Source organism: Erithacus rubecula (assembly GCF_903797595.1).
Source record: "Erithacus rubecula genome assembly, chromosome: 27".
Taxonomy (NCBI): domain Eukaryota; kingdom Metazoa; phylum Chordata; class Aves; order Passeriformes; family Muscicapidae; genus Erithacus; species Erithacus rubecula.
In genome coordinates, this window is record NC_136679.1 from 3,241,966 (window position 1) to 3,257,149 (window position 15,184).

The 15,184-nt window shown below is 48.2% G+C and overlaps 2 protein-coding genes across 3 annotated transcripts; both read left to right on the forward strand.

The window, feature by feature from the left end:
• Window positions 1–4,033: 4,033 nt before the first annotated feature.
• Window positions 4,034–4,339, forward strand: LOC306812913 (feather keratin Cos1-2; the record flags this gene model as incomplete). The annotated part of the gene is made up of 1 exon (XM_079327834.1): window positions 4,034–4,339. The coding sequence occupies one exon, from the start codon at window positions 4,034–4,036 to the stop codon at window positions 4,337–4,339; it is 306 nt and encodes a 101-aa protein (XP_079183960.1).
• Window positions 4,340–6,619: 2,280 nt separating this feature from the next.
• LOC306812823 (feather keratin Cos1-1/Cos1-3/Cos2-1-like) lies at window positions 6,620–13,601 on the forward strand. Of its 2 annotated transcripts, XM_079327696.1 has the most exons (3): window positions 6,620–6,739; window positions 7,970–8,074; window positions 12,862–13,601. In XM_079327696.1, the coding sequence occupies exons 1-3, from the start codon at window positions 6,650–6,652 to the stop codon at window positions 13,186–13,188; spliced, it is 522 nt and encodes a 173-aa protein (XP_079183822.1). In that variant the 5' UTR covers window positions 6,620–6,649; the 3' UTR covers window positions 13,189–13,601. The 2 variants fall into 2 exon arrangements, with proteins under 2 accessions (XP_079183822.1, XP_079183821.1); XM_079327695.1 differs by lacking the exon at window positions 12,862–13,601 and having other exon boundaries at window positions 7,970–9,146.
• Window positions 13,602–15,184: the final 1,583 nt, after the last annotated feature.

Consider the following 15,184-nt stretch of genomic DNA (forward strand, 5'->3'; position numbering starts at 1 on the left):
CATGGACCTTTACTGCCCCAGGCTGCCAGAGGTATCCCTTCTAGAGGTGGTCATTTTCTGGCAAATTCATCTTGAATGCAAAACATCTCATTTAATGCTGTGAGCTGTGGTTTGGCTTCTTAAATGGCTGTGTTTTCACTTCCTGCTTTATTTCTGGCACATTCCACAATGAAGGCATCTTTTGCATGACAAGATGAGAGGCCCAAGCATTTCGGGATCAAAACACATCAGCGTCAGCCCAGGACTCATGCCACATGCTGCAGGAGCCCATTAAAAATAAATTATGTCAGTCTGGGTCACTCCACTTGGATCTTAGAGGCCTTTGTCTCAAAAAAGTGGCCTTGTTCCTGGGTTTGAATTTCCAGCACTGCTTCCACACACTGAAGCATCACATAATTTCATAGAATTCTGGGTTGGAAGGGTCTTTTAAATTTCTCCTGGTCCAATCTCCTTACAATAAGTAACTTTCCACAAGACCAGGCTGTTCAAAGCCTCACACAAGCCTGACCTAGAACATGTACAGGGATCTATCATCTCTCTGGGCAACATTTCTCTGTATTACCACCCTCTTTGTAAAAACATTTTTCATAGCTAGTCTGAATCTACCCTCTTCTAGTTTAAAACTATTTCCCCTGCCCTATCACAAAAAACCTTGCTAAAATATTTATTTTAAGCCCCCTTTACATGCTGAAAGGCTGCAATAAAGTCTCCTCAAAACCTTGTCTTCTCCAGGCTGAATGAGCCCAATTGTCTCAGCCTGTCCTCATAAGAGAAGTGCTCCTGCCCTCAGATTATTTTGTGGCCTTCTCTGGTCTTGCTCCAAAAGGTCCATGTCCTCTCTGTGCTGAGGACTCCAGAGCTGGAGGCAGTATTTGAGATTGGGTCTCAGTGTAGAGGGGCAAAATCAGGAAACAGTCAGCTTTCTGGGCTGCAAGAGCACATTTACAACTCATATCCAGCCTTTCATCTATGAAGGAAGACATCCCTAGTTATGGGGATGTCACTGCCAATGGCTGTCAATCCTTGCCTGGCTGCATCGCCTCTCAGAAATACCCCTTGGACCTGAAGTGCATCATACAGTCAGGACTCCTGAAAACTTCTGTTCTCTAGAACAGAACTGCAGGCATGTGGGAAGTCCTGAGGAGGTCAGCATTTCCACAAGTTCTTAGGGAAGAGCGCTTCTCTTGCTTCGTGTGAAGCTGTGCTGGGCAAGAAGGCTCACAAGCCAAAGAATGGCAGGGATTGGAAATGGGTTAATAGCCTTGGAATGGCCTACATTCCCTACTCCTCCATCACCTGATCCAGGGGCCATGGTCAGTGTGTCTGGTCACAGGCAGCAGAGACATCCCCATGCCACCCTCTCCCCCTGCAGCACAGCCTCTGGCTCACCTGGTGCTCCAGGTGTAGGGCTGAGGTGTTCCCAGTGGGAATCACTGGGATCAGCTATGGCAGGCCCCATTCTGGAGTCTCTTCTCCCTTTGAACCCAGCACCCATCAGGTGAAGCCAGCCCTGGGACAGGGAGGGGTGACAAAACACACAACAGAGCTTTGTTCTGCCTTGTCTTGCCCCAGGACAGAGCAGCTGTCCTAATACCCAAGAACTCTATGGCCCCACAGGAGTCACAACCCAGCCACAAGTGCACTTCTACCCCAGACAGATCTGTGGGAGTCAGAGCAGAGTCAGCAGGTGACCCCAGGATCAATTGAGTCACCTAGGCTCAATTCAGCCGTGAGCTCAGCTCCACCTTGGTCCCTGCCAGGGGCTCTGTGACAGCCCAGGCCTAGCACAGGCCTGTCCCAGCTCTGCCCTCTCACTGCCTGCGCCTGACCTGGGCTACTCTTGTTGTCTAAGAACAAGAGTACTCTTATTCTTCTACTCTTGTTCTGCCCAGGCCCCTTCACCACCCACGGCAGTCACAGAATGGATCCTGGGCCTCTCTTGAGTCTGGCCTTGCCCTGAGCCCCAGTCCCAGCTCTGGCCATGGCACTCCTGCCCAGATCTGGTCCTCCTGTCACCTTCTCCACATCTGTAGAACAGATTAAGGTAATAATTACCAGATACTTCGGGGCAGAATTTTCTCCTAAGACAGAGGACAAGATCTCTTGCATTTTCTCAGTAGTCCTACACCAGATGCCCACCAAAGCTGTTCCTTCACTCTGCCTCCTTAGATGGACAGAGGAGAGAAAATACAAGAGGTTCCTGGGTCTAGATAAGGACAGGAAGGATCACTCAACAATTACCCTCATGAGAAAAACCAACTCAGATTGGTGAAATTAATTTGATTTATTGCAATCCAATCAGAGTAGGTTAATGAGAAATAAACCTAAAATCTAAAACCACCTTGCCCCCAACCCTCCTTTTACTTCACCTCATCTTTACTCCTGATTTTCTCCCCTCCAAAGGGATGGGGAATGGGAGTTGTGGTCAGTTCAACATATGTCTCTGTGGCTCTTCTGTCCTTAGAAGGAACTCTCACATTCTTCCTCTATGCCTGTATGGGGTCCCTCCCATGAGAGAATAGTACCCCATAAACTTCTCCAATGTGAGTTCTTCTCATGGGCTACAGTTCTGCACAAGTCCTGCCTGCAAACCGCTCTAGCACGGGCCAGTCATTCACACGGGCACAGGTCCTGACAGGAGCCTGATCCAGCATGAGCTTTTGTGGGGTCACCTGGAGCACCTACCTCCCCTCTTCACTGAGAGTGGTGCCTGCAGGGTTGTTTCTCCCCTGTCTTCTCTCACCTCTCTTCTGGCTGCTGTTCCATAATAGGTGTTTGCTCCCTTCCTAAATATGTTATTCCAGAGGTGCTTTCATCATTGCTGATGAGCTCAGCCTAGCCAGTGGTGGATCAGTCTTAAAGCCATCTGGTGCTGGCTTCCCTACAAACAAAACCTTGCCATGCAACCCAAATCCAGAGGGTGAAAGGCCAACAGATCCAGGTGCTTCTCTGAGGTGCCCAGTGATGGGACCACAGGCAACAAGCACAAGCTGGAACCCTGGAAGTTCTGTGTGAAACAAAGACCTTATTGTTGAGCGTAACCAAACACTGGCTCACATTGACCAGATGACTTGAGGATCCTCCCTCCTTGGAGCTGTTGGAAGGACATAAGGAGAGCTTTAGGAGCAACAAAATGAAACCCAAATGCCTGAGATTCTGAACACAAACAAACACTGGAGCAAGTCAGGAGGCATGGAGAAAAGAGACATGGCATGTCATTTTGCAAGGGTATCATGGCATGTCCTTGGGTGATTAGTCAAGGGTTGAAGTGCTGGGGGCATCTGGGCCCTTTCCTATCAACAAGGCCACAGGCAACACCACCAGTGAGCTCCAGACCAACCTCACTTCCCCACACTGCACAGAGGGTTCCACAGACACTGACACATTCCTGCCCTGGAAATCCTGAGGCATCTCACTCTCAGCACTCAGAAGAAGCTTCCATGAAGAAATGTCTATGACATAAGCCAGGAAATGAAAAGGTGGCAATGCGGAAAACAAGCGCCCGGCCCATTCATTAGCTGGGATGTTTTCCATACATCATGAGCACCTTTAGGAAATTACCACTTTCATAGAAGCCACCTCTGGGCCTGGGGCAACTCAGAGCAACCATAAAAGCCAGCCCAGCTTCATGCTGTCTCATTCACTTCTCCTGCCTCCTTCTCCTTGGGACCCAGGTGAGTCTGAACTCTTCTACCCTGTCCTTTTTCAGTACAGCAAATGTGTGTTCCTATAGCCTGTGAGAGGTCTTAGTGCTGCTTCTGCTGCTGAGGGATCAGAGAAGAATTGAGGTCTGACTTAAATATTGTCATGAATTTGGCTGAGGGAGCTCATTATTGAAGAAATAAGGTGAAACTCTGCAATACTATGTCAGGATGAGTCTGAAAACCCCTTTCTCTCACAGGCTAGTTTCTCCCTTCTGGCCCATGCAGTTCTTGCAGTGGGATGATGGACTCATGGCCGATGGCTCCTCACAGTGCCCATGCTCTGTTTCCTTCCCTTCCCTCTCTCCCAGGTGCATCTCCAGCCCCAAGCCATGTCCTGCTACACCCCGTGCCGGCCCTGCCAGCCCTGTGGCCCCACCCCACTGGCCAACAGCTGCAATGAGCCCTGTGTCAGGCAGTGCCAGGACTCCACCGTGGCCATCCAGCCCTCGCCTGTGGTGGTGACCCTGCCTGGCCCCATCCTCAGCTCCTTCCCACAGAACACTGTGGTGGGATCCTCCACCTCTGCTGCTGTTGGCAGCATCCTCAGCTGTGATGGAGTTCCCATCAACTCTGGGGGTTTTGATCTCTCCTGCATCACCAACCGCTACAGTGGCAGCAGATGCCGTCCCTGCTAAAGCCACTGGTGCAGCCCTCATGAGGACCCCCAGGAACCCAGAAGCTGATGCTGGACTGAGGACAGAGCTCCAGGCCATCAAATTCAGAGGTGCTGAGCAACCAATGCTGCCCTTCTGAAGGAGGGCAGGTGGGGCTCTCTGAAACCATGGCCACTGTTTGCTTTCCCTGCATTACTCTCTCCCCCACCTCTTGCTTCCATACTTCTGGACTGTAAGACTTTCAGAGCCTCTCTGGGGGAATCTGCTAACCCTTGCCCACTGTGGGGCAGGCAGATGGGTGCCCTGTTGGCTCTCCAGTGTCTGTGCCAAAGTGGGCACAGACTTTCCACGGTTACATGTGGTCTCCCACCACCACCATCAGTAGCCTCCTCTATAAGGGAACTAATTTCCCATTTCAATGACAATAAAGCTTTTTGCATCTCACCCTCAGCCTTCATGTAATTCTTTTTTGGTGTCCTTGTCTCAAGTTGCTGAGACCAAAAGGCATTGCCATGGGTGGTGGAGGAAAAGATGAGGACACAAATGGATCATTGATTATTCCCAGAGGAAGGGGAGGGTGGGAAATACAGAAATGGAGCCCTTTCAGGCACTGACCCTTGGAGCTAAAGAAGACATTCCTAACTTCTCCACAGACAGCAGGGATCAGGCTCAGCCTTCCAACATTTCTGCTCAGATACGATTGCTTGGTCTCAGAGCATGGCCTGAAGATGGGGAGTACAACTCACCTTCAGGACCAGATTTAACAGACTCTGTAGACTCTCCCACAGTCAGTGATGGGAGATAAGATCACCCAGGGAACTTACCCCATCCCAAAGCAGATGTGCACAGAAAATGGCATGAATCATCTTTCTGGAGACACAAATCCTGCAGCTGACCAGTGGTGGCCTCTGAACTCCTTAACTAGGACAAGCTCACAGCAGGGCCTGCATACCTGGTCATGTGTGCATGGCTTCCTTCATTAAACAATCACAAGTGAACCCACGCTCCAACACCTCCCTCCCATGGCTAAACCCCACACCATTTCCATGGATAGGACAGATAGATAGTGGGGAGATAGTTTCCTGGTCAGCAAATAGGCTCAAGCTGAGTGCTTCACTCCCATCAGCTGCATCTTCACCTCACACCAAGTACAGATCAGTTTTCTCTCAACCACACTGAAGCCTGGGACACAGGACTTGCAGAAAATGTGTCTGTCAAGTCCAACACCTGTGTGGTGGTCCTGGATGGTGCAGGAAGACTCTCTGGAGGGGAATCTAACTCAAAATGTCTGGAGGATGAGAAGTGTGTGTATTTGTGGGTGTGTGGTCTAAGCCAGCTGACTGGTTTATCTTGAGTGCCAACAGAAGAAAAATAGGTGTCAGTAAGGCCTGTGCTGCCTGATCTGTAAGAGATCATATTTTTGTAAGGGTTGATCTAAGGCTTCAGAGCGCCTGTTTCAGCTGATGATGAATGGAGCAAAGATGAGTACCTCTACAGAAGACATCCTTTCTGAGTCAGGGGAAATAAATTTTCCCCTACTAATGTATTGTCTGATTTGAACTTACATCTTTACTTAGTTCTTCAATTAAAGCTGAAGACAGAGGCCTTAACTGCATTTAAAGGCTCTGAAATGAAGGTTGGTGAATCCCCTACCTTACAGTCTCTGTATTCATGTGCCCACAGTTGCCTTTAGTTACTTCCCACCCTAAGATTGCACAGCCACCTTAGTATCCATCACCAAATACTTCACACATCCAGTCTCTTGAAACATGACTATTTCAGACATCTCCATGTCAGCTGAGTTCCTGACAAGGTTCTCATACCACAGCAGCAGGCAGGAGGCAAACACCCAGCCGAGCAGCCCCTTAGGGAATTGCATTGCTGTTCTTTAATTGGCCTGTGCCAAGAGAGAATACTATTCATCTAAGATCTCCCAGAGGTCAAACTCCCTTGGGCACACCAGAGGGAAAACAGAAAACAGTCTCCTAGGCGTGGCCAGCTGGAGCTTCATTGTGTTAATGAGGTGGGTGTGGGGATGTTCTTACGCTAATGATGCTGGCACTCTCTAGTGTGTGATCTCACTATATGAAGCTAAGCTGAAGAGAGTTTACACTTTGTGTGTGCACACACAAAGCTCCCTTTAGTGGAATTACGGTGGTGGCTGTGAGAGGGAAAAGATCAGGAGTGGAAGCTGTCAGATCCTACTGGATGGAGAGGAAACCAGGTCAGGCAGTTGCCATCGGCTGGAAGTGAGTCAGCAAGGGGAGAGCTGCTCATCCACGCACCTTCACCTGAATCCAGAGTTACCCCAAATAAATCTACCTCTTTCCAATGCTCTCCATAAGCCAAGGGGATCATGGCAACCTTAGGAGGACGGTGCATAAGAAAATGTCATTTGGATCATTACCACAGGCAAATCTGGTGAGTGAAGCCTGCCCAAGACGTATAGCACAGAATTCCAATGCGTGTTTAAGAGCTGATTTAAGGGAGATTTCTTTGCTCTTTAAGATTTCTGGTATATATTGCTGTGGAGGAAGAGAAAAAGATTATTCAGATGGTGATTTAGTCCATCTCTCTTCCACATCCACCTGAACAGCAGTTCTCTAGAGAACTGTTCCCTTGTCTGCAGGAACAGTTAATCAGAGGTACCTTTAATGGGATTAAACTTGGAGGATTTTGCCTTCAGTCACTGAGACTGAATATCTCTGCCCAAACTGAGATGTCTAACATCCAGGTGCTTACTAGACTCCTGCCTTAGCCCTCAGAGACAACCTGGCACTTCTAAAGGGCTTTTAGCCATGTTTATAAGACAAAATGAGCCATGTCTCCCTCATGCTTTTTTTCTATCTGTGAAGAAAGAAGCGGGGTAAGCTGAGGAGCTGAGATAGTATTTCACTGTAGATACTTCAGCTTGGTCAGCAGAAATCCTTCTCCTGTCTCTGAGATGGTAAAATTACAAAGAGGTGAATTGTACCCCTAGTAGCTATGCTGAGAAGCAGACACGAGTGAGGGAAATGGAAATATTTGCAAAAGCTTCCTGTTCTGAGGCTTGGAAGAAAGCAAGTATAGGAGACCTTGAGTAGTGACTGTCATACTAACCTGCTGCCCTATGTGGCTGCAGCTCAGTCTCAATCCCTTGTAACTAATTGTCATAGAAGAGGTGGAAAAATCTCTTAGGGTGTCACATTATCACGAGAGTATTTGTATTCTTCAGTTGCATTTGCTGATTGCACACATCAGTATTGCCTGCCTTGGAGACTACAGGTTATGTTATTCCCTTTCTACTTGTAACAGCTTTTCCCATAGCTGGAGTGCCTCAGCCTGTTGTCCATAGTTTCCTAAGTGGGATTTTAATCTCACAGAAGTGACTACATTTCCCATGCTGTAAAGGAGGTGCACATTCTGATAAATACTTCTCCAAGTGTTCATTTGTTGGGGTATGCCTGGTTTTTAGGGTTAGATCTAGTTGTCCAAATGTGTTGCATCAGGGAAGGATTTCTCTGACAATTTTAACATAGGACAAATGCCATTTTCCCATGCTGTGCACCAATTGCATTTTCATGGATAGTGATTTTTTTTCCCACTATTTGTAGCATCTGAAGGACCAGCACAAGCATTCAAACTTTCACAGAAACTTTTCTTTCTTTGTAGACAGACCTCAACATTTGGAAGGACATGGCAAATGGGACAAGTGTGGAAGAATTCATCCTTCTTGGCTTCCCAGGCACACGGCAATTCCGAGTCTCCTTTGTGGTGGTATTTGCACTGATGTACACCCTGACAGTAATAGGCAATGCATCCATTATAGCCCTTGTGTGGAGAAGCAGCAAACTACACACACCAATGTACTTTTTCCTCTGTAATCTCTCTTTTCTGGAGATATGGTACACTACAGGTGTTGTTCCCAAAGCCATAGGAGTTATGCTGGGGACTAGCCAGACCATCTCCTTCAGTGTCTGCATCCTCCAGTTATTCTTTCTTCTCTCTCTAGGCTCCACTGAGTGTTTTCTGCTCTCTGTCATGGCTTACGACCGCTACTTAGCCATCTGCTACCCCCTGAGGTACTGCTCCCTCATGAGCAGTGTCCTCTCTGTTCGGCTGGCACTCAGCTCCTGGCTGGGAGGCTTTTTGGCCATTTCTCTGCTGGCTTTTCTGACATCCAGGCTGACTTTCTGTGGGCCAGATGTCATCAATCATTTTCTATGTGATATAGATTCCTGCCTTGCCCTTTCCTGCAGTGATACACGGCCTGTAGAACTGGCAACCTTCCTCATTTCCATAATTGTTGTGGTGGCCTCCTGTGTGGTCACCCTGGTCTCCTACATGTACATAATTTCTGCCATCCTGCGGATCCAGTCAGCCCATGGCCGGAAAAAGGCCTTTTCCACCTGCTCTGCCCATCTCAGTGTTGTCACGATCTGGTATGGCTCCACCATGTTCCTATACGTCAAGCCATCAGCCCAGAACTCCCTGGATCTGAACAAAATTGTGAATACCTTTAACACAGTGGTAACTCCTTTGTTGAACCCCTTCATTTACACACTCAGAAACAGAGAGGTGAAGCTTGCTCTGAGACAGGCTTTCTGGAAAAAATGAAGTGACTTTTTACAGGGCATCAGTTGAACAGATTCATCCCCACCCTCCCATGACTTCTGTCCTGCACAAGATCCCCACTGAAGTGTGAGTCTGTCTGGGCATCCCAGGCAGCAAGAAGCCACCAATTCCCCAGTGAGCCCATGTCACCTTACAGCCATCTCTGGCTGCGCTGAGCCTGAGTTCTGCTGCTCCCACCACCCTCTGTTCATTCCCTGTGAAATCAGAATGCCTCCCAGTCGTTTAAAGTGCTGTGCTTGGAAAGGGTCACAAACCCCATCCATAAATGGTTCTGTAACAGAGCCAGAGGAATGGTATTCCCACAGGTTTATACCCCAGTGTGCCAAGTGCTTCATTTTGTCAGGGTTTGTCTGAATCTCCTAAAGAAATCCCAGCAGCTTTAGGAAACATTTCTTTAGGAAGTATACATGTGTTTCTCCATTTAGCCTGATGTTTTGAGATGTATCTATGCCACATTCTTGTAGCTATTTCATCAAATCATACTCTGATTCAGGATAAAATTTGGCAATGTCTGATATCTCTACCCTTAACCATTATTCCTAGCATAAGACTGCAAACAAAATTATAATAAAATACTATCTGAATCTACTCTCTTATTTTTAATTAAACTTATGCAAAACAGTATGCTTCGTACGAGATGTGTCAGGGCATTTCCACATCTAAAATCCCACATAATTTTTAGCAGAACATTGTTCCACCCATTTTGGTCTTTGTTGTGGAAAATCTTTAATGGGATTGGCAAAGCAGTCGAAGTGCAGAGCTATAGAAGGCTGGCTGGGAAGCAAGTCTCTCTTTACACTCATTAGGAGGATATTAGCACTTCCAAACACTTGCTTTCCCCCTCCCAATTTTCATTTCAGAACAGATTAATCATGTTCTCAAAGCTTTTCTTTTTGCACACTGACACTGAAGATAGTCCTTGTAACCACTTCATAAGGAGGAGGCATCAGCATGGTAGACACACCTTTATGGAGAGTGTGGGATTAATTTCACCTGAGTGTAGAGCTCTCCAAGGGAGATGACTCCAGTCTTCCCTTCTAGAAACAATTCTGAAAAAGATTCACAAGCCTTCTGTATCCACCTGGGCACTTGGCACTTAGTCCTGTATCCAGGCACCATTGCTCAAGGCATAGGCTGATTCCCAGTCTTTGTCAGCTGTGCTCTTTTTCAGCAGCATTTGGGAAAATGCCTGGGACAGCAGAAAGAATCTGAGACTGAATTTAACCTCAGATATCACTGCTAGTCATTTCTGCCTAAGAATGATGCATTTTGGAGAGAATTGTATATTTGGAGTGTTGAAGCCCTCTACAGTCCTGGAAAGCAACAAAAAGCAGGACTTGAAGTGTCCAAGAAATCCAAGACACAGCAGAGTGCAGGACACTGAGACCTGCTGTGAATTCCTCATCAACACTGCTCAGAGCCCTCCGAGATAAACAGAGGCATGCAAAGCCTCACACAGGGCTGTCAGAGCAGACCCGTGTCACTTGGGAGAGGCAGGCTATCCTGGAACAGCAGCAGGAAAACAAATGAGTACCCTGAGATTTCTCAGGCAAAGGGTGTGATATTCCATGAGCAACAGATTCCAATTCAAAGGGTGGGATCCATCTGGAAAATCAGCACCCTTAAGCTGAATGATGTAGTGGGGTTACTTGAAAATAGGTCCCCAGAACCCTTCCTTTAGCTCATGGGAGGAAAGGAGAGTGCTGAGATGTTACCATCTGCTGGACAGAGAAACTGGCATGGACTCAAGAATGTGGGAGCTTCCTCCAGCATTGGTGATTTCCCTGGAAAGGAGAGACATGAAAAACACTGGGACCACTCTCTGGCAGTGGATGAGTGCAGGAAGATTCTTGTCCAGAGTCTGGCTGGTGGCTGTTTTTCACTTGCTAATGCAGGGTAAAGAAGAGCCCTTCCCATCTTAGGCTTCTGTGACCACAGTGAGAAAACCATAAGAGCAACTGTGCCTCCTTCCAAAGGCCTCGTTCTCCAGCTGTGCCCATCTGTGGAGGCCCATGGAGATGAAAAAAGAAGAAGAGCTAGTAGGTTACTTGCTCTGAGAATTCCAGTGTTATTTTAAGCATTGAACATTGACAAGGCTGTTTTGGCTTGTTTATGGTGTAGCCTCCAATACATCTGCCCCAAGTCAAGTTTCTTGGATAGTTTTCAGTATCAAAATGTCTGTATCTAGAAGCAACTGAGAGTCACACGAGTATGTGCATTACAACATACACTTACAGGGATGGGGCAGCCACAGCTTCTCTGGACAACCTATGCCAGGGTCTCATCACCCTCAGAGGAAAGAATTTTTTCTTAATAACTAGTATGAATCTGCCCTGTTTCAGTGGGAAGTCATTCTCCCTTGTGCTGTTACTCCATGCCCTTGTAAAGAAGTTCCTCTTCATCTCTTTTGGATCCTCTTTGGGCACTGGAATGTGATTTAAGGTATCCCTAGAACCATTTTCAGGCTAAACACATTAATCTTTCCCAGCTCTCTCTTCACTGCAGAAGGGCTGCAGCCCTGTGAGTCTCTTTGTGGCCTCCAGCACCTTCACACTGGGGACCCCAGAACTAGACCCAGCACTCCAGCTGGGTCTCACAAGAGCACAGTATTGGGGGACAACCACTTTTCTATACCTGGTAGTCACTCTTCTTTTCATGTTATACAATTCTGGGATAGAGTTCCAGGGCTGCAGGTGAATATTGCAGGTCATGTCCAGCTTCTATTTCACCAGTACACCCAAGTCCTTCTTGGCTGGGCTGCTCTCAGTTTACTCATTACTCAGTCTGTGCCCATTCTTGGGAATAACCCAACCCAAATTCAGGACCTTACACTTGGCCTTCTTGAGATTCATAAGGATTACATGGGCCCACCTCTCTACCCTGTAGAAGTTAAGTTGTAGGAACACAATGCACTGTGGACTCTGCTGAGGATACTCGGGGACAGCTGCAGCAGGCTTGGAGCATTGTGAGGAAGGACAAGGAGCCAGACAAGGCTGTCTGAGCTGCACAAAGTGGGGATGAGTTTAAAAAAGCTAGAATTTTCTCCTGATAGGAGAGTTAGGTAGGTCAAGGCCAAAACAAGTTGCAGAGTCCATGGACATGAGGAGGGAAGAAAGGACCATAGGAAGGGAAAGAGAAGGACAGGATATATCCTCATGCACAGAAGTCCTTGGGCAGCCAGCCGAGGATTGCTGAAACTCAAACAGCCCCACCAGAGCTAGACAGACTGTAATATCACTTTCCTGGTCTGGGCCCATGCAGTACATAAACTGAGTCTTCTGCCTGCACTGCTGCATTCCTGCCTTAGAAATCCTGGGGCCTTTAATCCCAGGGATCAGAAGAAGCCTTCATTGGGGAACGGGCATGGAACAAACCTGGAAATGAAAAGGCAGCAGTGCAGGAAATGAAAGCACAGCCCATATCATTAGGTGCACTGGTTTGCATTCAAGATGAGCTTGCTGGGAAATTGTTACCTCTGCAAAGGCTGCCCCTGGTCCTGCGGCAGTGCAGGGCAGGTATAAAAGGCAGCCCAAGTCTCTGCTCTCTCATCCACTTCTCTTGCTTCCTTCAGCTTGGGAACCAGGTGAGTGTGAAGCCCCTTCTCTTTCTCTTCCAAAGTGAGATCTCCACTTGGTGGCCATCTCAACTGATGCTGGCTTTCTCATATTTGGGGATTGGAGCATCTGGTCATGAGAGAAGAAAGTGGGGAGGAGGCTGGCATAGAGAGCTGCTGGTGATGGTGCTGCCTTTTGCTTTATGTCCTGGGAGAGAACTTCCTGAGCTTCCTGCTGCTCTTTGTAGGGCTCCTGGCCCAGTCTCCAGCTTCCCACTCACGATGGCCTTTAGCTCTTCAGTGATGGGGTAACCAGGCTGCTCCTGAGCCACCCACCCAGCCTTGTGCTCTGTTTCTTGTTTTCTCTCTCTGCCAGGTACACCTGCAGCCTCAAGCCATGTCCTGCAACACCCAGTGCCGTCCCTGCCAGCCCTGTGGCCCCACCCCACTGGCCAACAGCTGCAATGAGCCCTGTGTCAGGCAGTGCCAAGATTCCACTGTTGTCATTGAGCCACCTGCTGTGGTGGTGACCCTGCCTGGCCCCATCCTCAGCTCCTTCCCGCAGAACACCGTGGTGGGATCCTCCACCTCTGCTGCTGTTGGCAGCATCCTCAGCTGTGATGGAGTTCCCATCAACTCTGGGGGCTTTGACCTCTCCTGCATCACCAGGCGTTACGGTGGAAGGAGGGGCCTCCCCTGCTAAAGTCCCTGGGCATATATAGGTCTTGCAAAGTGTCCCCAGGATCTCCAGGCATGGTGCTGGACAAAGGAAGAATCTTCAGAAGAATCTTCATTTCTTTATGAGGAACTGGCCATCTTTGCTTCCTACTGAAAATGCTGGAAGGAAGGGCCCAGCTCACTTTGAAAGCATGCCCTATGTCTTTCCTGCATATCTTTTTGTCTTTATTTTCATTGTGTCCTTCTGCTCTGCTGGGCTGCAAGGCTCCTCCAAGCCAGCCTGCACTCTACAGGCAAGGCAAATGGATGCCCTGCATGGACTTCACCATGGCCAAGAGGTGAAGTGTCTTGCTTGTCTCTCCAGATCCTTGCACTGAGGGCTGTGCTTGTAACAACCTTGATTCCCTCTTTAAACTCAATAAAGATTTTTGCATCTCACTCTGGGTCTCCAGGTTGTCCTTCCTTCCACTTGAAGGCTGCTGGGGTAGAATTATTCCTGAGGGATAAGTGAGACCCTTCATCCAGAAAAATGTGAGGTTGGAATACATTGCAGAGGGTGGGGAACAATCCTGGGGCAGGCAAAACATCCCCTGCTACCCCAGGGTGAGCAGCCCTTTCCCTTCAGTGTCTCTGCCCAGATATATCCCCAATACCTCATGCAAAAACCTCTGCTGTCCTGACATAACAACTAGAATTCTGTGGGAGGTCCTGGAGACAACCAACCTGCAGGATGCAGCACCCCTTGCTCTGGTCAGTGCTGTGCTGGAGTAGACAGAAAATATTCCCAAAGGATGTCAGAAGTGGGTTGTGTGGAATAGCCTCAGAGCTGGCCCATGGCCTCATCTCCATCTTCACTCCACTGCCAGTCTCAGACCATGGCCAGCAGAAATGGGTGTGGGCAGCTGGGATCAGCTCCTCGTTGCAGTCCCACTGCCACATTGGAGGGTCTGGAGTCCCTGTGACCCCTCATGGTCCAGGGCAGTCCAAGGACAGTAACAGATGCCCACAGACCCTCCACTGCTCCGTGGTACCCCGTCACTCCCAGCCACAGATAGAGCAGCTCTGCTCAGGCTCAGGCCTCAAAGGCCCTGCTGTGTCAGGATCAGCACTGCTCCAGAAAAGTTGTGTGCAAGGTCATTCTGGACATATTCAGCAGTATCTGTGAGCTGTCTGTGCCAGACAAGTTTTGTTTGCAAACGTCCCTCTTGCTTAGTCTGATACTCTTGGGCACTGTTTTGATCAAAAGCACATCAGAGGCCTCAGGAAGGGATGGATAAACAGAATCCATCCATCCATCCATCCATCCATCCATCCATCCATCCATCCATCCATCCATCCATCCATCCATCCATGATGAAGACTATGTAAATTGCCCTTTCCCCATCTAGGAGTCTGGAATGGAGACAGATGTCCTTTTCTTCAGAAAATGAGGTTGTGAAGTCCTTTGATGACATCGCCTCCTCTTCTCTGTTTTACCAATAGTCAGTCAGGGTGACAGAGGTATCAGAGCACTGAACACCATCTCTCTTGGCAATCAGGTTGATGCAGAATTCTGCAGGCTGCAGTTCTAATGTCTGTACCCTGTGCATACCTGTTGGAAATCCCTGCTTTTTAGCCATCCCTTTGCTGTTTATAGATGGGTAACAGGGCTGATGACAGCAGGACACAGAGTGTCCCCAGGGAAAGCTGGGCCTACTAGTATACAGCATTCTCTTACTTTCCACAACAAGTCATAGCATTAATTTCTGAGTTTCCGTGAAGAACATCTGGCTTCACTATTATGCAGACATTTAGGAGTCTTTTTTCTTTGATACTCCAAAATTTCTTTTTCAACTTCCATTCTCAGTTTAAGTGAGTGATTAGAAGGTTGGGACATCTCAGATGTCTACAGTTCCCCGAATGTAGGGAAGAGCTGACGAAGGCAAAGCTAAGCTCAAAGCACGAGCTGAAGCATGAAGGAACTAACAGGGAAGTTCCCCCATATTCTTCCTGCTGGAGATTTAGGGAAGAGTCTCTGAACT